Source organism: Cetorhinus maximus, chromosome 7 (genome assembly GCF_964194155.1).
Source record: "Cetorhinus maximus chromosome 7, sCetMax3.hap1.1, whole genome shotgun sequence".
NCBI lineage: Eukaryota > Metazoa > Chordata > Chondrichthyes > Lamniformes > Cetorhinidae > Cetorhinus > Cetorhinus maximus.
This window is the reverse complement of record NC_135885.1, coordinates 105,111,185-105,130,642: the sequence shown is the minus strand read 5'-3', so window position 1 is coordinate 105,130,642 and position 19,458 is coordinate 105,111,185. Positions and strand designations below refer to the sequence as shown.

At 45.4% G+C, this 19,458-nt stretch overlaps 1 protein-coding gene across 1 annotated transcript in view; it reads right to left on the bottom strand.

Moving 5' to 3' along the window:
• Window positions 1–19,458, bottom strand: part of myo16 (myosin XVI) — a 654,305-nt gene that overhangs the window by 51,924 nt on the left and 582,923 nt on the right. Inside the window, exon 27 of the mRNA XM_078544837.1 lies at window positions 16,126–16,228. Within this exon, the coding sequence (XP_078400963.1) occupies window positions 16,126–16,228 (103 nt within the window). The remainder of the gene's footprint in view (window positions 1–16,125; window positions 16,229–19,458) is intronic.

Sequence of the window (19,458 nt, the reverse complement as noted above, 5' to 3'; positions counted from 1 at the left end):
GACACAGTTTAAAATCAAAACTGGAAAAGGATTTACATGGGAGGGGTCTGAGGCAGTGTGGGAGGAGCCCACAGTTGGACTCAGGGCCCTCTTGAGGGGCACCCTCAAACTAAACAGGCTATCCTAGATTTGGTATTGTGCAATGAGAAGGGTTTAATTAATAATCTTGTTATGCAGGGTCCTTTAGGGAATAATGAACATAACATGCTAGAATTCTTCATTAAGATGGAAAGTGAAGTAGTCTGATCTGAAACTAGCGTCCTAAATCTTAGCCAAGGAAACGACGAAGGTATGAGGTGTGAGTTGGCTAGGATAGATTGGGGAACTTCATTAAAAGGCATGGTGGTAGATAGGAAATGTCTAATATTTAAGGAAGGAATGTATGCATTGCAACAGATATACATTCCTTTCTGGTGCAAAAACACAACAGGAAACGTGGCCCAATCATCACTAATGAAGGAGATTAAGGATAGTATTAGATCCAAAGGGGAGTCGTATAAATTTGCTGGAAAAAGTAGCAAGCCTTAGGATTGGGAGCAGTTTTGAATTCAGCAAAGGAGGACCAAGGGCAGAAATTTCCCTTGTCAGGCAGGCATGGCGGGTGGGCCTGGGAGCGGCCGCAAAATCGACTGCACCCCGCGATTGGGCCCCAAGCACAATTTCATCCTGTGGGCTAATTAAGGCCCGCCCAGCATGAAACGCTGCTCCACACTGGCCAAAAAGGGCCAAGCAGGGGTGGGGGCCCATCGGTGTGTGGATCCAAGGGTGACCCGGCGGCCAGTTTAAAAACAGCCCAGGCAGCCCCAGCAAGGCTGCCAGGGGAGGGCGTCTGTCTGCTGTTGTGACAATGGAGTCGAGTGCAGCTGCAAATGCCAGGCGGGAGAGCAAGTCGGGTGGGCACTTTGCTCCCCGCTTTTCTGATGAGTGCTTCACTGTCCTCCTGGAGGAGGTGGCTGCCAGGAGGGACACCATTGTCTCCAGAGGTGGGAGGAAGAGGCCACCGCATCTCACAAAGAGGGCATAGGGGAAGGTGGCAGCCCTGGTGAGCAGCCACGACGTGGTGTGGCACATATGGATGCAGTGCTGGAGACACTTCAATGACCAGCTGCGCTCAGAAAGGGAATGTTGGCATGGGTCAGTGTGCAGAAGTGTTAAGGTGTGGCCGTCCCCCCATGGTCATCAGGGGTGTTAGAGTCTGAATGCCAACTGTCAATGATGCCGGAGCTGGCCAAGGGGGTGAGCCCTGGCTGCTTGGACTGAGTGCCTTGTGGCTTGAGGGCCATGACTCGGATGTGCCCTGCAAGGTGTTCCTCAGCTGGGGTTGGCCAGGCTGCAATCGTGCTGCAGGTAGAGGGTTGACTAATCAATGCTCCTCTGGCCTTTCAGGAGAAGACAAGCCATAACCAAGCAGAGAGGGCACGTATAGGCAGAGGCCCGCCCAACCTGCTGCTGCTCTCCCGGGTCAAGTAGGATGCCCTAGAGCTCAAGAGTTGGCATGCTCTGTATACAACTGGGTATGGAGAGATGGGGCTGCCAGACGAGGGTAAGAACTCAGTGCACAGAGGTGAGACTTTCATATTGTGCAACCATGCTAGTATGGTCTCTTCATTGATGAGAGCCTTGAACCAGAAGTCGCCATTAATCATTGAAAGATGATGGCACTTTGATGCAGATCTCCATTGTCTCACCCACATGCTTGGCATGCACAGTGATAGTGCGATGACTTTAACTAATGACATGTCCTTCTTCTCCCTTTTAGGTTTGCCAGCAGGCATCTGATCTACAGACTCCAAAGGGCCACCCCTGACACCGGAAGACCACTGGGCATTATTTTCACTTGCGTTACACCCGCTCTCTGAAGCAGGCACCAGTGCAGATACCAACACTTTGGTGGGCATTAGATCAGTGGCTAGTATCTCGATGTACATTGGTGAGGGCACTTCACACTCACTTGAGGTGCAGGCGGAGGCAGAGAGTGCTCAGGGCACCGGTAGTCAGAGGACTACTGGAGTCCAGAACAATGCTCAGTCGAAGGCTCATGATGAGCCTCTGGAGTCGTCCATTAGGCACCAGATGCTGGATGTCCAGCAAGATGTGCAGGAGGATCTGGTGGAGATACATGAGGGAATGTGTACCATGGCTCCATGATGACAGAGCGTGAGCACTGCACTGACCGTCATGGGTGAACGCACTGCCTCCTCCATTGAGAAAGTGGCAACTCTCATGGAGAGATAGATCCAGGGACAGAATAAGGGGTTCCTGGGGTTGTGCTTGGACCTGCAAGCCTCACAAAGGCACTGACCTTGGGTGGTCAGTGTTAGTGTGGGAGATGGATGAGGTACCCAGTATCCCAGCTAGGTGCCCATCCATCAATGGTGAGCAGGGAGGTCCACAGCAACCTTACGTTGGTGCTCAAGCTGCCTGTCATCTCTGCGGGCTCCACTCAGGGCACTAGGATGACAGCAGCAGCTCCTCTGCCCCTCTGCCAGTGACTATGGCATTTGATGAGGTTGTGATGACTGGAGAGATGCCAGCCATGGCACAGGCCACTCCCTCCCAGGTCGGGTCAAGCACAGGCTCCACTGACCAGAGCACGACTGCCAAGGTCATCGTGGCCAACAAGACAGCAGAGCCAGCACGCTGTCTCCAATGCTGGGGAAAGCACTTAGTCTTAGCACTTGCAAACGTAAGTCAAAGACACCATGAGCACAAGAGGGACAGGTCATGGGTGATTTTATGTTCATTTATCTTTACTTTATCTATACTGGTCTGAGAATGAAGACCAGACAAGTTTATGTAAATATTTTGGAATTGTTCAAATGAGCTAAATTTTGTTTTTGTCATCATGGCCTGAGTGTGCTTCACCTTTTTATTTCATTGGTGTGGGGAGTGCCAGTATGTAATGCTGGAGGTAAGTGGCTTTGAACTTTATTGCACAGGCATTGAGTGTTCTTTGTGTTCAAATGAAAGGGTCCTTTCAGACATCCGGGATGGAGGAGGCAGCCCTGGCGTGCGTTTGATGCTGATCTTTGGTGACCTAGCTGAAGGAACGTTAGATCAAGGTGTCACTGGTGTCCCTGCCTCTCTGCAATTACTGAGGTTTGGCTCCACACCCTCAGCATTCTCCTCACCGTGCTCATTTTTGGACTCACTACTGGACCCATAATCTGTGGCCTGTGCAGCTGTGTCTTTCTCCAGTTGGTCGCCATTTGCCAGTGCCAGATTATGGAGGGTGCAGCATGTAACTCGATCTGTGACACCCGCTCTCCGGGGTATTGTAGTGCTCCCCCTGAATGGTCCAGGCTTCGGAAGCGCATCTTGAGAAGACCTATGGTCCTCTCTATCACCACCCTTGTGGAAGCATGACTCGTATTATAACGCTTCTCGGCCTCTGTTCTTGGGTGGCGGGGGAAACCAGCAATCACTGCAAAGCATCTGGCTCGCTCAGTTTGGTTGGCCTCATTCGTATGGTAAAGAATCAAGGTCAGTGCCTGCCTAAACAGAGCTTCTGTCACCAGTTTGATGCAACTGTAGACAGCTGATTGGGAGACTCCACACAGATCCTCCAGTGAACTCTGGAATAGCCGGAGGCATAGAAGTTGAGGGCCACTGTGACCTTCAGAGCCACTGGCATGGGTTGTCTACCCACACAGTTGAAGGTGATCTCAGGCTCAATCATCTGGCAAATGGACGTCACGGTCTCCCTTAAGAGGCAGAGCCTCCTTCGGCATTGCACCTCAGACATATTGAGGTAGCTACATCACCACCTGTAAACCTTGGCAGCTGTATAGTGGTGTCTTCTGTGGCCCCTTCTGCCTTGGACTACCTGCTGGTCCTGCGCCCCTTGTGCCTGCGCCTCTCCTCCCACAGGTCCCTCCCCTGGAATATGCTTTGGGACACCTGGCCTCCTCGCCCTTCAGCCCCTCTCTTTCTTCTCAGAGCAAATGCCTCCAGCGGAAACCACAATCCCCATGGTTACAGAAGGCTGTCTGATACCTGCAAGGATCCACACAGTCTGAATCCTCAGAGGGCCTGGCAGACAGCAATGATTCCTGAAATGAGGCCTGGAAAAGCTAAGAATGAAGCCCTGAACAGAGATGAAGCTGCCAAATACCAATAAGCAACCAGCTGCAAATTGTCTCCAAAACCACTCACTACTCACACCGGTAATGATGCTGACCCTTTTTATCCCATTTTTGAGTGAAGTTTGTGAAAGTGTCAGCTGGTCGCCTGCCGTTTTGCCAGTGCAATGAGCAGAAAATCACATGGGCAATGAAAAATCGCCGTCAAATGGCCCTTAAGTGGCCTGTTAATTAATGGCAGGCACTGCTCCGGCACCCGCGCTTGCCCGTTGAATGAAATATTGCGTGAGTGTGTGATGACGTCTAGATGCTCACCCAACATCATTGTGCACTATTTTACTACCGCTCAGGCCGGGCACACGCCCGTCCAGGGGATGGAAAATTCTGCCCTAAGAGATTGATTAAGAGGGGAAAAATAGAGTATGAGAATAAACTTGCAAGGAACATAAAAGCAGACTGTAAAAGCTTCTATAAATATGTAAGAAGAAAAAGATTAGTGAAGGCAAATATAGGTCCCTTACTGTCTGAAATGGGAGAATTTATAATAGAGAACAAGGAAACGGCAGAGCAATTAAACAACTGTCTTCACAGAGGAAGACACAAATAACTTCCCAGAAATACTAGGGAACCAAGGGTCTAGTGAGAAAGAGGAGTTGAAGGAAATAAATATTACTAAAACAATAGTGCTGGAGGAATTAATAGGACTGAATGCCGATAAATCCCCAGGGCTTGATAATCTACATCCCAGGGTACTAGAGTTGGCCATGGAAATAATGGATGCGTTGGTTGTCATCTTCCAAAATTCTGTAGATTCTGGCGCAGTCCCAGCAGATTGGAGGGTGGCAAATCTAACCCCACTATTTAAAAAGGGAGGGTGGGAGAAAACAGTGAATCACAGACTGGTTAGCCAAACATCAATAGTAGGGAAAATGCTAGAGTCTATTATAAAGGATGTGATAACAATACATTTTGGAAATATTAATGGGATTAGACAAAGTCAACATGGATTTATGAAAGGGAAATCATGTTTGACAAACCTATTGGAGTTTTTTGAGAACGTAACTAGCAGAATAGATAAGGGAGAACCAGTGGATGTGGTGTATTTGGATTTTCAGAAAGCTTTTGATAAAGTCCCACAAGAGGGTAGTGTGTAAAATTAAAGCACATGAGATTGGGGGTAATATATTGGCATGGATTGAGAATTGGTTAGCAGACAGGAAACAGAGAATAGGAATAATCGAGTCTTTTTCAGAGTGGCAGGTGGTGATTAGTGGGGTACCGCAGGGATCAGTGCTTGGGCCCCAGCTATTCACAATCTATATCAATGATTTGGATGAGGGAACCAAATGTAATATTTCCACGTTATGATACAAAACTAGGTGGGTCTGTGAGCGGTGAGGAGGGTGTCACGATGCTTCAAGGCGATTTAGACAAGTTGAGTGAGTGGGTAAATACATGGCAGATGCAGTATAACGTGCATAAGTGTGAAGTTGTCCACTTTGGTAGGAAAAACAGAATGGCAGAGTATTATTTAAATGGTGAAAGATTGGGAAATGTTGATGTACAAAAGGGCCTGGGTGTCCTTGTACACCAATCACTGAAAGCAAGCACGCAGGTGCAGCAAGCAGTTAAGAAGGCAAATAGTATGTTGGTCTTCATTGCCAGAGGATTTGAGTACAGGAGCAAGGATGTCTTACTGCAGCTGTACATGGTCTTGTTGAGACCATACCTGGAGCATTGTGTGCTGTTCTGGTCTCCTTACCTAAGAAAGTATATACTTGCCATAAAGGGAGTGCAGCAAAGGTTCGCCAGACTGATTCCTGATATGAGGCAGGATTGTTGTATAAGGAGAGATTGGGCTGACTAGGCCTGCAATCACTGAAGTTTAGAAGAATGAAAGGAAGTCTCATTGAAACATATAAAATTCTGATAGGGATGGACAGACTGGGTACAGGGATAATGTTTCCTCTGGCTGGAGGGTCTAGAGCAAGGGGTTACAGTCTCAATTAATGGGGTAGATCATTTAGGACTGAGATGAGGATAAACTACTTCACTCAGAGGGTGGTGAGCCTATGGGATTCTTTACCACAGAAAGTTGTGGAGACCAAGTCATTGAATATATTTAAGAAGGAAATAAAGAGATTTCTGGACTCTAAAGGCGTCAAGGAATATGGGGGGAGCACAGGAGAATGGCATTGAGATAGAGGATCAGCCCTGATCATATTGAGTGGTAAAACAAGCTTGAAGGGCCAAATGGCCTACTCCTCTTATTTTCTATATTTCTTTTTAATAACATTCAAAAGAACTCTGAGCTGATAGAAGTCTGGAAGAGTGTTTTGAGAAGGTGCAATTGGAAGTATTGATGGTTGGAGCACTTAAAATTGAGCATGCAGAACTCATTGAGGTTACGATAAAGTAGATCAATGTGAGCATTAACAGAGAAGAATGTGAGAATGGAAGGTGCAGTCAACCATTAAGGAATCTGCTGGACATCTGCAAGCTGACCAATGAAAGCCTGTAAGGTGCTTCCTCCAACTGGCATGGCTAACGGGCCAAAGGATATCCAGCCATTCCAAAAGTGCAGGTTGGGTGTAATCAGTATACCAGAGCAGACATAGCAGGAGTGCATTAGGTAAGGTTGAACATAGCCTGGATGTGCTGAAGCCTCTTCCAATCTCTCAGGGGTTGAGATGTCAAGTAGCTGGGGTGGCATCTTTGTCACCTGGATCTGTGAGGCAGCACCTCCGCTGGAATGCTGAGTCAGGGAAAGGCGAATAGCGCAGATGCAGCTCTAGGGCATGACAGTGGCTTTTGGGTTGCAAATGGGAGGTCGACTATAGTTGCCCATCATTCATCAATCTGTAGCATCTATCTGTCCACAGGGAGAGGGAGGAGTGAATAATGGAGCCTGTGCATAATGCTGCCTTCTTAATGGCTGTGTCCCAATTGATGAAAGAAGAAGGGCCGAGCGCCGCCTAGTACAGCTTTGAGAGGAGGGTCGACCTAAGGTCCATGGTCCAGGGGAGCTCCAGCAACACCCAGAGGATGAGGAGCTCAGAGCCATCCCACAGAGGTGACTCACACAAGCAAGGGTCTACCGAAGACACCGTTCCAATCTGGAGATGAGTGAGAGACAATGCCATACACATCTGTGCTAGTCAAGAGATCTGGTGGATCATTCTGTGGGTGCAGCTAATGCTGCATGAACTGGGAGGACATCCCCTGCCAGTTCCCCTGAAGGTCAGCACCAAGCTCAATTTGTATGCCAGCATTCCAGGGATCCACAGGGGTCCTATGTGGCATTTCTCAGTCCTCAACACATAACTGTATTAAGGAGGTGATAAATGCCCTTTACATTAAGGCTCAGGAATTATGTGAGGTTCACATTGGATGAAGCCAGCCAGGCTGCTAGACTCCTGGGCTTCACTGCTATCTCATGCTTCCCTAGAGTACAGGGTGCAATCGATTGCATACATGTGACACTGAGAGATCCATGGCATCAACCCCTGCTGTTCATTACGGGAACATTCAGTTGGTGTGCAATCATCAGAAACATCATGCACATCTGTGCCAGGTACCCTGGTAGTTCCTATGACTGCTACATCCTGGGTCACTCGCAGGTACCTCAGATATTTGAAGGGCTGCAACACTTACAGGGCTGACTGCTGGGTGATAAGGGGTACCCACTGAAAAGATGGCTCCTGATACCCATGCATTGTCCTCAAAGTGCCTCGGAGGAGAGATACAACGCCATGCATAACTCGACAAGATCCATCATACAGCAGATCATTGGGGTCCCAAAGATGTGCTTCCAATGTTTGGACCACTCAGGTGGGGCTCTGCAGTTCTCTCTACAGAGGGTATCTTGCATAATAGTGGTGTGTAGCACGATGCACAACTTGGCAGTTCAAAAGGAAGATGGCTTGCCGGAGGGAGACATGGAGGAAGCTGAGAACTCCTCAGACAACGAAGACCTTGAAGGTCATGATGCTGAGGACCAAGATGATGGTGAGCTTTCACAAGAGGACATCATCGAAATGGCTCAATGTGGAGGATGTGCCTGTGAGGCACTGATAGCCACAAGATTCCAGGAGGAGTAAGGTGCAGGCAAAGGGACCTGAGTACATTTCCCCTGTCCCTTAGTGGCATGCCAGTAATCAGAAAGGCCTTTACAACCACTAAGCCTTGTACCTCCAACCCTCAGGTTTCATCAGGCCCTAATCTTTGGGAAGTTCAGCAGCCAAAGATGTATGTAGCCGCTCTGAGAAGTGAAAGGCAGCACGCCAGCACAAAGCCTGCCTCAAGTGGACTTGATACAATCGTGGCCTCCTGAATGAGACACTTCCTGCTGCTACAAAGATGCGCACAGGCTGGAGAGGCCATCATGGCTGCAGGCCTTGTGCACTGGCACAAACAATGAAGACAGCTATTTGAAGATGCGTCAACATTACTGGCGACCCTTCAAGGCAATTGAGCATGCATAACTCCATGGTGTCTTGTAAGGAACAAAAGTTCATAACACAATTTGCATCACTTTAAATAAAGAGCTTAACGCATCTCCCTGACATTACACATTGGGCGAGTAATTTAAATGAGTCAGCTAAACATTCCATGAACGTAAGGCTCACAAAAGGAGGCGATCATGGAGTGGGAGCTTAGGTCAACCTCACAATAAGAGGGCACATAGATGAATATGAATGACGCATTCAAATGATGAGAGCATTGCCAGGAACAAGTGTATTTACAAAGGTGCATAATATAAGCAGTTTGTGAACCCGTGAGCCAGAAATAATATCAATGTATCTTAATTTTTCTAACCCTACCATTACATCTTGGCGTATCCCCATCATCTGCTGCAGATGTAGGGGCAGCCTACTGAATGCTACGCCTTGTTGTCTTTGATGACTTGGCGGGTGTCCTCCGGAGGACTGAGACCTAGCGGGCCCTACCCTATTTTGGGTCTTCTGCTGTGGGGCAGGTACACCTTCCTTGGCCTGAGTAGCTGGAGGTGATGGGGCCACAGGCAGAGGGGATTGGGATCGGCTGGACATGCCCGGAGTCATTTGAGTGGATGGATCCAGCTGCTGGTCCTCCTCACTTTGGGTGCACAAGGGTCCCTGCCTGACTCCTTAAGGAAAAGGGGCACCTAAAGTGAGGTCGAGGTGTCCTGCCCCCTCTCCCCTAGTTACTGATGGATCCTACCAATGCCTATAGCAATAGAGTGAAGGTTCAAGTGCAAATCTGGCAGAATCTGCTGGACCCAAGGTCTCCATGGCAGTCACCACCATTCCCATGGAGATCTCAAAGCCATGACATCAGACCGAATGTAGACGGACTCCTCCATCCTTCACTCTAGTCTGTTGGCTGCCTCTCGCAACTCTGCCTGATGTTCCACCATCTGTCTCTACATTTCCAGCATGTTTGCGACAGCCATTTCCAGGGGCGCATCATCTGACTCAAACTTAGTGGGTGCCTGTTCTCCAGCAGTTCTCTGAGTGCCAGAGACCTGGTCTGTCACTGTCTCCAACTGCTGTGGAGACATGTCAGTGAGGCGTTCCCCGGAACATGACTCTGTGCCTAATCTAGGTGTGTGATCCACCAGGGTGTGTGTCTCTGCGCTCTGGAGGGAGCAGGTGAACATAGTGACGGGTCTTCTTCAAATGATCCTCATCATCCTCCTCTGAGGTGACCTAGGGGATGGGGTTTAAGTCTGTCTGGACCTGCTGCTGCCTGTAAGAGAGAGAAGATAGCTTTAGTTCATGAACAGGCTGAATAGAATATTGCATGTCACTCACTGTGAATGTTAGGATGTGATCAACTTATCCATACCGGCTTGCTGGGAGATTCCGATCTCGCCTTCCCCACAGGAGCAATCTCTGCTCTTGCTAATACGGCAGCATCATCCTTGAATTTGGAGAGTTCCAGGATGTCAGCCATCTCTCATTCAGTCTGGAATCTTGCTGTGGGCAAGCTTGGCCTTTATGAAGACAAATGGGTGGGATGTAATGAGAAGGGATGGAGCAAAGCTTGTGAAGCATGTGTGCGCTGTGTGTGCTGAGCCCTCCTCAGTAAGGGCTGAAGATGCTGTTTGTGCAGGATGATAGGTGAGATGTTGGTAAATAGGCTTTCAATGCTGATATCCCCCCCACTAATATTGTGTGAGATCCCTGAGTTGTGTGATGCTTTGAGCTCATAATGCTATGATGAGAGTGTGAGTTTAGAGTGAGCTGAACGTTAATTTACCCTGGTGGTGTGAATGAGATCATTCATCCTCTTGCTGTACTGGATAGCATTTCTCTGGAGGTTGCCCATGGAATTGACCTGCTTCGTGATGTCCACCCAGGCCAATGAGGTGGGGTTGGTGGAACTCCTGGACCCAACCCTGGGAAAAAGAACCTCCTGGTGCTGGTGGGCACCTCTACTTAAACCTCCAGGGAGCTGGGTGTGTTTTGGATGGGGGATGCACGTAAAATAGGGCAGGTGCCCACCCCATCACCTTCCCACATCGCCCATATTACGTATCTGCATGTAAAATATAGCCCCATGTTTGACAAATTTATTCGAGTTCTTTGAGGATGTAGCAAGCAGGGTCAATAAAATGGAACCAGTAGATGTAATGTATTTTTATTTCCAAAAGACATTCAATAAGAGGCCACATGAATGATTATTATATAAGATAAGAGCTCATGGTGTTGGGGGTGATATTTTATCATGGATAATGGATTGGCTAACTAACAGGGAACAGAGAGTCAGGGTAAATGGACCATTTTCAGGTTGGTAAATTGTAACTAGTGGAGTATCACAGATCAGTTCTAGGGCCTCAGTTATTTATAATCTATATTAATGACTTGATATATTGTAGCCAAATTTGTTGATGATACAAAAATAGGTAGAAAAGTAAGTAATGATGAGGATACAAAGAGTCTGCAATGGGATATAGATAGGTTAAGTGAGTGGGCAAAATTTGGCAGATGGAGTATAATGTGGGAAAATGTGAGGTTGTCCGCTTTGGCAAGAAAAATAGAAAAGCAGAAGGATATCCAAATGGAGAGAGTCTGTAGAATGTTTCAGTACAGAGGGATCTGGGTGTCCTTGTACATGAATCACAAAAAGTCAGGAAGCAGGTGCAGCAAATAATTAGGCAGGCAAATGGAGTGTTGGCCTTTATTGCAAGAGGCATGTAGTATAAAAGTAGGGAAGTCTTGCTACAAATGTACAGGGCATTGGTAAGAATGCGCCTAGAGTACTATGTACAGTTTTGGTCTCCTTACTTAAGGAGGGGCATACTTACATTGGAAGCAATTCAGAGAAGGTTCGCTTGGCTGGTTTCTGGGATGAAGGGATTGTTTTGTGAGGAAAGGTTGAGCAGGTTGGGCCCATTCTCATTGGTGTTTAGGAGAATGAGAGGTGATCTTACCTTGGGGGGGCTTGGGTAGATGCTGAGAGGATGTTTCATCTTGTGGGGGAATCTAGAACAAGGAGGCACAGTTTAAAATTAAGGAGTCTCCCATTTAAGATGGAGATGAGCCGATATTTCTTCTCTCAGAGTGTCATTAGTCTTTGGAACTCTCTTCACAGAGAGCAATGGAGGCTGAATTAGACAGATTTTTAATAGTCAAGGGAGTTGAGGGTTATGGGGGGCAGGCAGGAAAGTGGAGTGAAGACTGAAATCAGATCAGCCATGATCTTACTGAATGGCAGAGGAGGTTTGATAGGCCTGATGGTCTACTCCTGCTCCTATTTCTTATGATCTTATGAACTCCTCTGGGTCAATTGGGCCAGCTATTTATTTATTTTTCTATTCATTAACGGGGTGTGGGCTTTGTTGGCTTAGTCCAGGATGTATTGCCCATTGCTAATTGCCTTTGAGAAGGTGGTGGTGAGCTGTGTGAGATGCCAGGGAGCTGCCATGATGCTTTCATCCTGTGCCAGTCAAGCCTCACTAAGATATACACACCTGGAAGCAGAGTTCGTGGAATGACTCCTTGGAGGCAAAGGTTACCCTCTGAGCATGTGGCTGATGACACCTGTAAGGAGCCAAACAATGAAGTCCAAAGAAAGGTACAACAGAAACCACAAGAGTACCAGAGTTGTAATGGAGAAGGCAATCAGAATGCTGAAGATGTGATTCAGGTGCATGGACCAATTTGGGAGGAAGGGTGGGCTGGAGTGGGGTTCAAAATACACCAAGAAAGGTACCCAGAATGATATTAGTGTGCTGTGCCTTGCACAACGTTGTGCGGCATCAAGGACTGGAGCTCCAGGAGGAAGGAGCTAAGCGTTCTGCCTCTTTGGTGGTGGAGGAGGAGGAACCTGATGTGCTCAGGGCACGATAGTCGCACACATAGTTGCCATGGATATCTGCGATGGCCTGCTTCAAGTACACTATATTTAAACCGAGGAAACCATCTGGCACATGAATTCTGAACCTATTGGTCTCCCCAAGAAAACAAATATTCATTCCCCATTCTTTACTTGTTTTTAACTCCTTTTATACTATACTTCACAAGGTAGAAGGCAACTTAGCAGGAGGGAAGACAAAAATGAGCAAGACCAGACAACAGATATCAAAATAATTTTTATGGTGCATGAACATGAAACAGAAATATGACATTATTACACAGTGTTAAACACTCAAGTGACTACCCTTGAACAACTACAAATTTTCCTTTCTCTACTGTTCCTACGCAGTGCAACCCATATAGCCTCAGCAGAGCTACAAGCAGCCTGCTCCTCTGGCAAATAAGATGCCCGTAGCAGATGTCCTCTGGGTTTGGAAGAAGCCGAGATGGCCCCAGCAAAGGCTGCCCCATGTGCAACTGTGCAAGGGAAGACATGGCTAACAGGGCTGGAAGCAGCATGAGGAATTCTGAGATGGAGGGAGTGTTGGGTCAAGGTGCAAGAAATGGAAGGGCTTTGAGAGGAGTCTCCATTTCCATGTGCCATTCTCTATCTTCCCTCTTAGGCTTACCTTCACTTCCCTGTTAGGAAAGAGCTTGAGAGCACTTTGCTGTACTTCAAATAGATGTTGAAAGGCCATGATGAGGAGTTCCTCAATCCTGCTTAAGGTGACAGTCTAACTGTGGAGGCCAGGGGTGACAGCCAGCATGCATTCTGTCACATCTGCTGTTCCATGCAGGTGGCCACTATTTCCATGGACAAAGACTTCAGCACAAAGACCTAAGATATCATGGTACTCATGCTGGTGATAGACTCCTTTAATCTCTCTCCAATTGTGCACAGTGTGATTTGGAAAGGCTGACAGAGTCTAATTTTTTCTGCGGCTCTTCTTTCTCTTCTTGTACTCCTCTTGATGGCCCCCGAGGTACAGCATCTGTGTCCACCTGAGCAGAGCTTGGAGGGTTCTGCACCCTCTGACAGGGACTCTTCTTAGCTGAATCTGTCCCCACCACTTCCTCCTGCTCAGTTATGATGTGCATGTTACCATGTGACAATCAACTAATTGTCTTTATCTGAGTTTATAGATGGTGAGCATGAATTCTCTGACAGTGCATCCTCAAAGTGAGTGATCTCATCTGAGGTGTCTTCATCCTCCTTCTGCACCATTTCCTGAGGGGCATCAAGGGCCTGTGGGAGATGATAGACTTAATTTAGAACTGACAAGATGAGAGGGTGTTAAATCATCATTGCGCATATTGTCAATATGACCGAGTTTGTATGTCATGTGGTGTGATATTTCATTCTCACACCAGGAAGAGCCCCCTCTCTATTTCCAATAGCCAGCCATTCTGAGAGGCAGCTTATCTCTATTGCCTCCTCCCCTGTAATTGTCAACATAGAGATGACGGGAGGCGCACTTCCAGTTCTCTGCCTCTCCCTGGTGTTTTGTGCTCTCCTTCTCTGAAGAGAGAAAGAAGAAACCTATGACTGTAAAAAATGGAATGTTTTGAGCGGCTGGAAGGATAATGTTTGTGGATGGTCACTGTGAAAGATAGCTGTGACATTGCATTGAAGACGAGTGTCAACGGTGAAAGGTCAAGTGGGGATGTGAGGAGGAGCCTTGACAGAGAGGGATGGGTGCATCTGCAGGTTCTGTTGGTATGAGCGATGATGTGCAGGAGAATGCTTGGCAAGGCAGAGTTGGGGGGTAAGATGCACATCAGGATATAGTTGAATGTGCCATGCCACTCACCTTTCCTGTTCTGATGAGTTCTTTGCACATCTTGTGACATTGTGTCCAGGAGCAGGGCACTGCTGTACATCGTCATCATGCCTACTCATTCCAATTGGACATGAATCCCAGAAATAAGATGCAAATGCAGTGGCTGCATTAACAGGCTGCTGACAACACACATTGTTGAAACTTCTGGGTTCCTGACACTCTGCTGGACTCTCCCACAGCGGGTGGTTTGGAAAGTTAAAATTAAACCCACTATTTCTGAAATTCTAATTTATTGCACCTTGCCAAAAAGAATATGTATAGAAATTGAAATCGATTTGTTGCAGTAAAAACTTGCTACACTGAATATCCTCAAACATAAAGATAATTGTTTGAAATAGGAGTGTCTGAAATTCATGGTAAACCTAAAAGCATGCTTGCTCTTGTAGTGCTCACCCTTGAAATATAAAGCTGGTCAAATTCCAGCATTAAATGACAACTTCTAGTGAGAATAGAACAGTAACAGCAGAAGCTCTCTCAAAGGTGAAAATACTCAATTTTATACTTGGCAAGGAGAAAGCTAACAATTGATGTTAAAATCTTTGAGGCTCAAGTCCTGTTTGATGGAAGCACCGATTAGAAAATTGGGTGCCAGGGTCAATCCACCAAACTGTGACATTCTTGATTTTCTGGTAATTCATTTTAATTTTAATCGGGAGTTCCATGAGCACTGACCTTCACGTCTGCTTTATACTGTACTCCTGTCAAGCGAGACTCTGTGCTGGGAGCAGAGTCTTACAAAATCTAGCCTAAGATTTTCATTGAAAAAAAGAATTGATCAAAAGGATAGCCAAAAATTGAATCAAAATAATTTATTTAATTTTAAAGAAATATCATTAACGGAGCAGTAGACTTAGAAACCTGCATTCTCCCTGTAGTAAAATGATTTCTTTAATTTTGTCAACGTACTGAACATTCTGTTAGTTATCCCCAACAGAACATTAATTGAAAGGCATTGCCTCAAAAAGCCAAAATAAAGTCAGAAAATGCAGAAAACATCAGCTGGCCTGGCAGCATCTGTAGAGAGGGGAATATTAACGTCATTGACCTGAAACATGAACTCTTTTTCTCTCTCCACAGTTGCTACCAGGCTAGCTGAGTGTTTCTTGCATTGTCTGTCTTTATTTTAGATTTCCAGCATCCACAGTGTTTTGCTCTTGTAATTCTGCACAATGCTAAACTGGTTGATTCCAGGTGTGTTGTAATACATGTGCAATTATTTCTACTTAATCTCACAAATTTGTATTGATTGTTGCATTATCAAGGCTGATTGCCCAAACAACTGCACCCAGCTAGCACTGTTGATTGCTTTGCTGCTCTTGGGATGTGATCTATGTCAACGAGGTGACATTTATTATCCATCCCAAGCTGCCATGACATTGTTAAGAGTAAAACACATATTGTGGGACTTTAGTCACATCAATGTTAAGACCAAGTAGGAGTGGTAGCACCCTTCCCTGAAGTACTGTAATGTATCAGTTGGATTTTTATGACAATCTAACATCCGTCATGGCTATTTTTTGCTGCCAGGCCATAAGTTATCAGCTTTATTGAACTTATGATTTGCAGTGGTTGGATGTGAATTTACAGCCACTGTTTTGCTAGTGGACCCAAGGTTTTCTGACTGATGCTCCCTGTCAGCATTCTTTTCGGAGCCCTCAACCTGGGACTCTGCCTTTATATGCATGAGTTCATCAGCAGCAGAATCAATATAAGCTAAATGTTAGACTCATGTTTTCAGGAAGACAATTTTGTTATTTCAAAGTATTGAATGGTACACACATGTCACTCTGCCTCATTGACACACTAGTTGTAACACAAGTCACCACAAAAAGCATAGATCATATTTTTACAGTCACATACCTGCCAGCCCTGTAATTTGCATTGCTGGAGGATGAGGCAACACTTCTCTTCTGCAGAAAGCTTCTTCCTGTCCCCCAGTACTATGTCAGCCAGAATTCTGTATCTGCATGGAAAATACAAAAACAGAAATAATCTTGATTCTCTTTTCTAATATAAACGCAAAATACTGTGGATGCTGGAAAGCTGAAATAAAAACAAAAAATGCTGGAAAAACTCAGCAGATCTGACAGCATCTGTGGAGAGAGAAACAGAGTTCATGTTTTGAGTCTGTATGACCCTTCTTCATGATTCTCTTTTCCTTTGTTTGGGTGATATTGCCATAAAATGATGCTCAGAATCCTTCTCTATGTGGCTGCCTTGAGAATCATACAAGATACTTGTTGAGAGTCTTTTTATTGAACATCTTGTGAGGGAACAATTGGAAATCCAGACTATCAGAGGTATATCATATATATCATACCAGATAGGATATCATAGCCGCTGTTAACAATCCCACATTGTTGTTGGTGGCAAATCCATGACTTGCATATCACAGTATTTCAAGCAATACACTGTTATAAGTTTGTAGTTTTCACAAAAATTGCAAATATCTATTGCCTTCACAAAACTGATGTGTCCCACTTATTCAATGAAGAAAATAAATGTTTCAAGGTTACTTTACAGATGACATTCTGTGGCAATTGAATGGATCCTCAACTAGTTTGTAGATAAACTTTGCTAAGTATTCCCTTAATAATCTGCCACTTCAATGATACAGTTATTTCTGTTACTGGAAAATTAGCAGAGAATGTACTGACATCCCACAAAATTCCCCTCCTTCCAATGTAGAGTTCATGTTATCTATTGTACAGGTGAAAGTAGGAGATCACAACTGATTCCTGGGAGTTCCAGCGCAACATATCCACTATGAATAGAAAAAGGATAGAAGAATTAATAAACATAAAGACAGTTAGAAATACAGGAATGTAAGGGAATGGAGTTTAGAGGGGGTCAACCCTTGCTCTTAAATATTTACTATTCCTTGCACATATGACTTACATGAAAAGTGGCCTGGACATCAAATTCTTCAGTGTTCTTGTCATTGTAATTATGTTTGGAGAATGTCTACAAAGCTAATGAACTTGATTTTCTCCATTCACTAAATTTACAAAGATAGTAGGAGTGAGTATCAAATGGAGCAAAACTACTTAGCATTCAAGTCTATTCTTCTGCTAAAGTTAATAATTATATAGTCTTTTTAATTCTTCAACCACATGTGGGAATTTATATATTTTTTTGTTACTCACATAACAAATTGGACCATGTCGTTTTTTGGGCACGAGGGTGGTGATTTGTGACCTACCTACCAGGATTGTGTGTTTAAAGGGAAAATGACCCCAAGTTTGTTTCTGGAAAGCCAGAAGAAAGATCAGTATTCTTAGAGATAGTGATTGTTTACTAACTTTGCTTGTTGCAGGAGATGGAAATTTTCTGCCCAGAAGCAAAGTGTGTTGCGTAAGGGACTTACTGGCAAACACGTAGAGGCTTCTATAATAAAAATTTATCTGCAGAGTAAATTGGTCATCGTGCTAGTGACAGTCAAGGTCATTCCAAGTTTACCTATTAGTGGGATGTCAGGTATTGTGTCCAGAGGGTCCAGACCAGTCCACAGAGACTAAGGAAACTGTTGGCAACCAGCAAAATTCTGCCCAGGTGCAGAGGGAGTCCCAAAGATCCCACAGGAGACAAAAGAGACAGCAAAGATTAAGGAGGCCACAAAAAGGCCAACAGAATTTCAAGAGTCTGTTGCATTTAAAGGGGCCAGGGTAGAGCTGTAGGATTTCAAAAGGCCAAAATAGAGTCACAGGGAAGCAAAAATGCTGGAACTGAAGCTGTAGAGGTTGAAGGAAATGCACCAGAGTTGTGGTTGGCATAAACCCTCATCCAGGATTTAAATAAAGAAAAAAATTGCAACAGAATGTGAGGGAGATGCCTCACCTAGTTGAAGTGTCATAGGTGAGTTCAGCGGAGCCTGGATAGCCACCTGTGGGCAGTAGTGTCCCAGAGGACATGGGAGTGGTTGGGGGAAAACCCATTCCCCAGGTAAAGGAAAAAAGGAAGGTAATATGCCCCAAAATGAACAACACTTGTGGAAACCACAGGAGAAATACAAGTGATGTCACTGTGGCATTACCCACTAAAGGATCAAATGGTCAAGGTCAAATTTCAAATCTAACTAAACTCAGCATCTCAGCTTCAGGACCCACAGAAGATAAGGTGCAGAAAGAGATCCCAGACACTTTACAGAGGTTCAAAACAGTTTATGGCCCAATGTCATCCTAGAAGTAAGATTTATCAGTGTACCACACAGAACATTAAACTCATGGGTTGTGGGACACAGCAATTAAAGGGTTAAGAACTTTACAAGCAGGGCAACCATGCATTAATGAAAATTTGCATAGTACACGGCTAGGAGTTGAGAAGTTCTCTCTACAGCAGACTTTGAAATCCAACGTCCTCAAAAACTCAAATATTGCACTTGAATTTCCACTAAATCCAAAACTCATAAAACACTGTATGGCTGCTGGCATTAAGATACTCTGAGACTACCACCAGATGTTAGTGAAAGCCCAGACCCCTGAGACGATACCTAACAAGGATTTAGAAAGGAAAGGCCAGGCAAACAAACAAACGCCTTCCTTAAGCCAGGCCACAACACTAAAAGAGATAGTAACTGGACCTCATCCAAAGAGGGTAATGAGAATGTCAGCCTTAAACAGGGAAAAGCTCTAACTTTAAGATTGATTTGAGTGTTTGAGTATGAATGTGTGTTTATGTTTTTTTTGAACACCTTGTAATGATATGCTAACAACCTAGCATTTTATTCTGTGTGCTGTGGAAGTGTTGTGAAACCATGCCTTATATTTAAAAGATGCTTTTTGAATTTACTGGTTGGAAACCCCTTTTTTAATGACTAAAACCACATTCCAGTGATTTAGGATCATAGCCAAAGATAGCTGCAGCTTTGCATCACTCTACCTTCTATATTCTAAAAGCCATTGAAATGGAGACAATCTGACTGTATAATCACACCAGGAACAATGGGCTTGATAGAGGATGAGTGGGGACCACCATCTATCCTATTAGGAAAGCATCCAGACAATCACTTGAATACTCAACTAGGTGGAGTCAAAACATTGACCATGATCAGTTGGGCAACGGGTCCCTGACTGAGAAGGAATCCCAAGCCATGATCTAATCAGGTTACAACTGGAATATATTAGCCATGACCTTATTTGGATCACTGGGCATTTGGAGAGAGAAAGCCATGTGACAAGCCAACCCTTTGTGTGT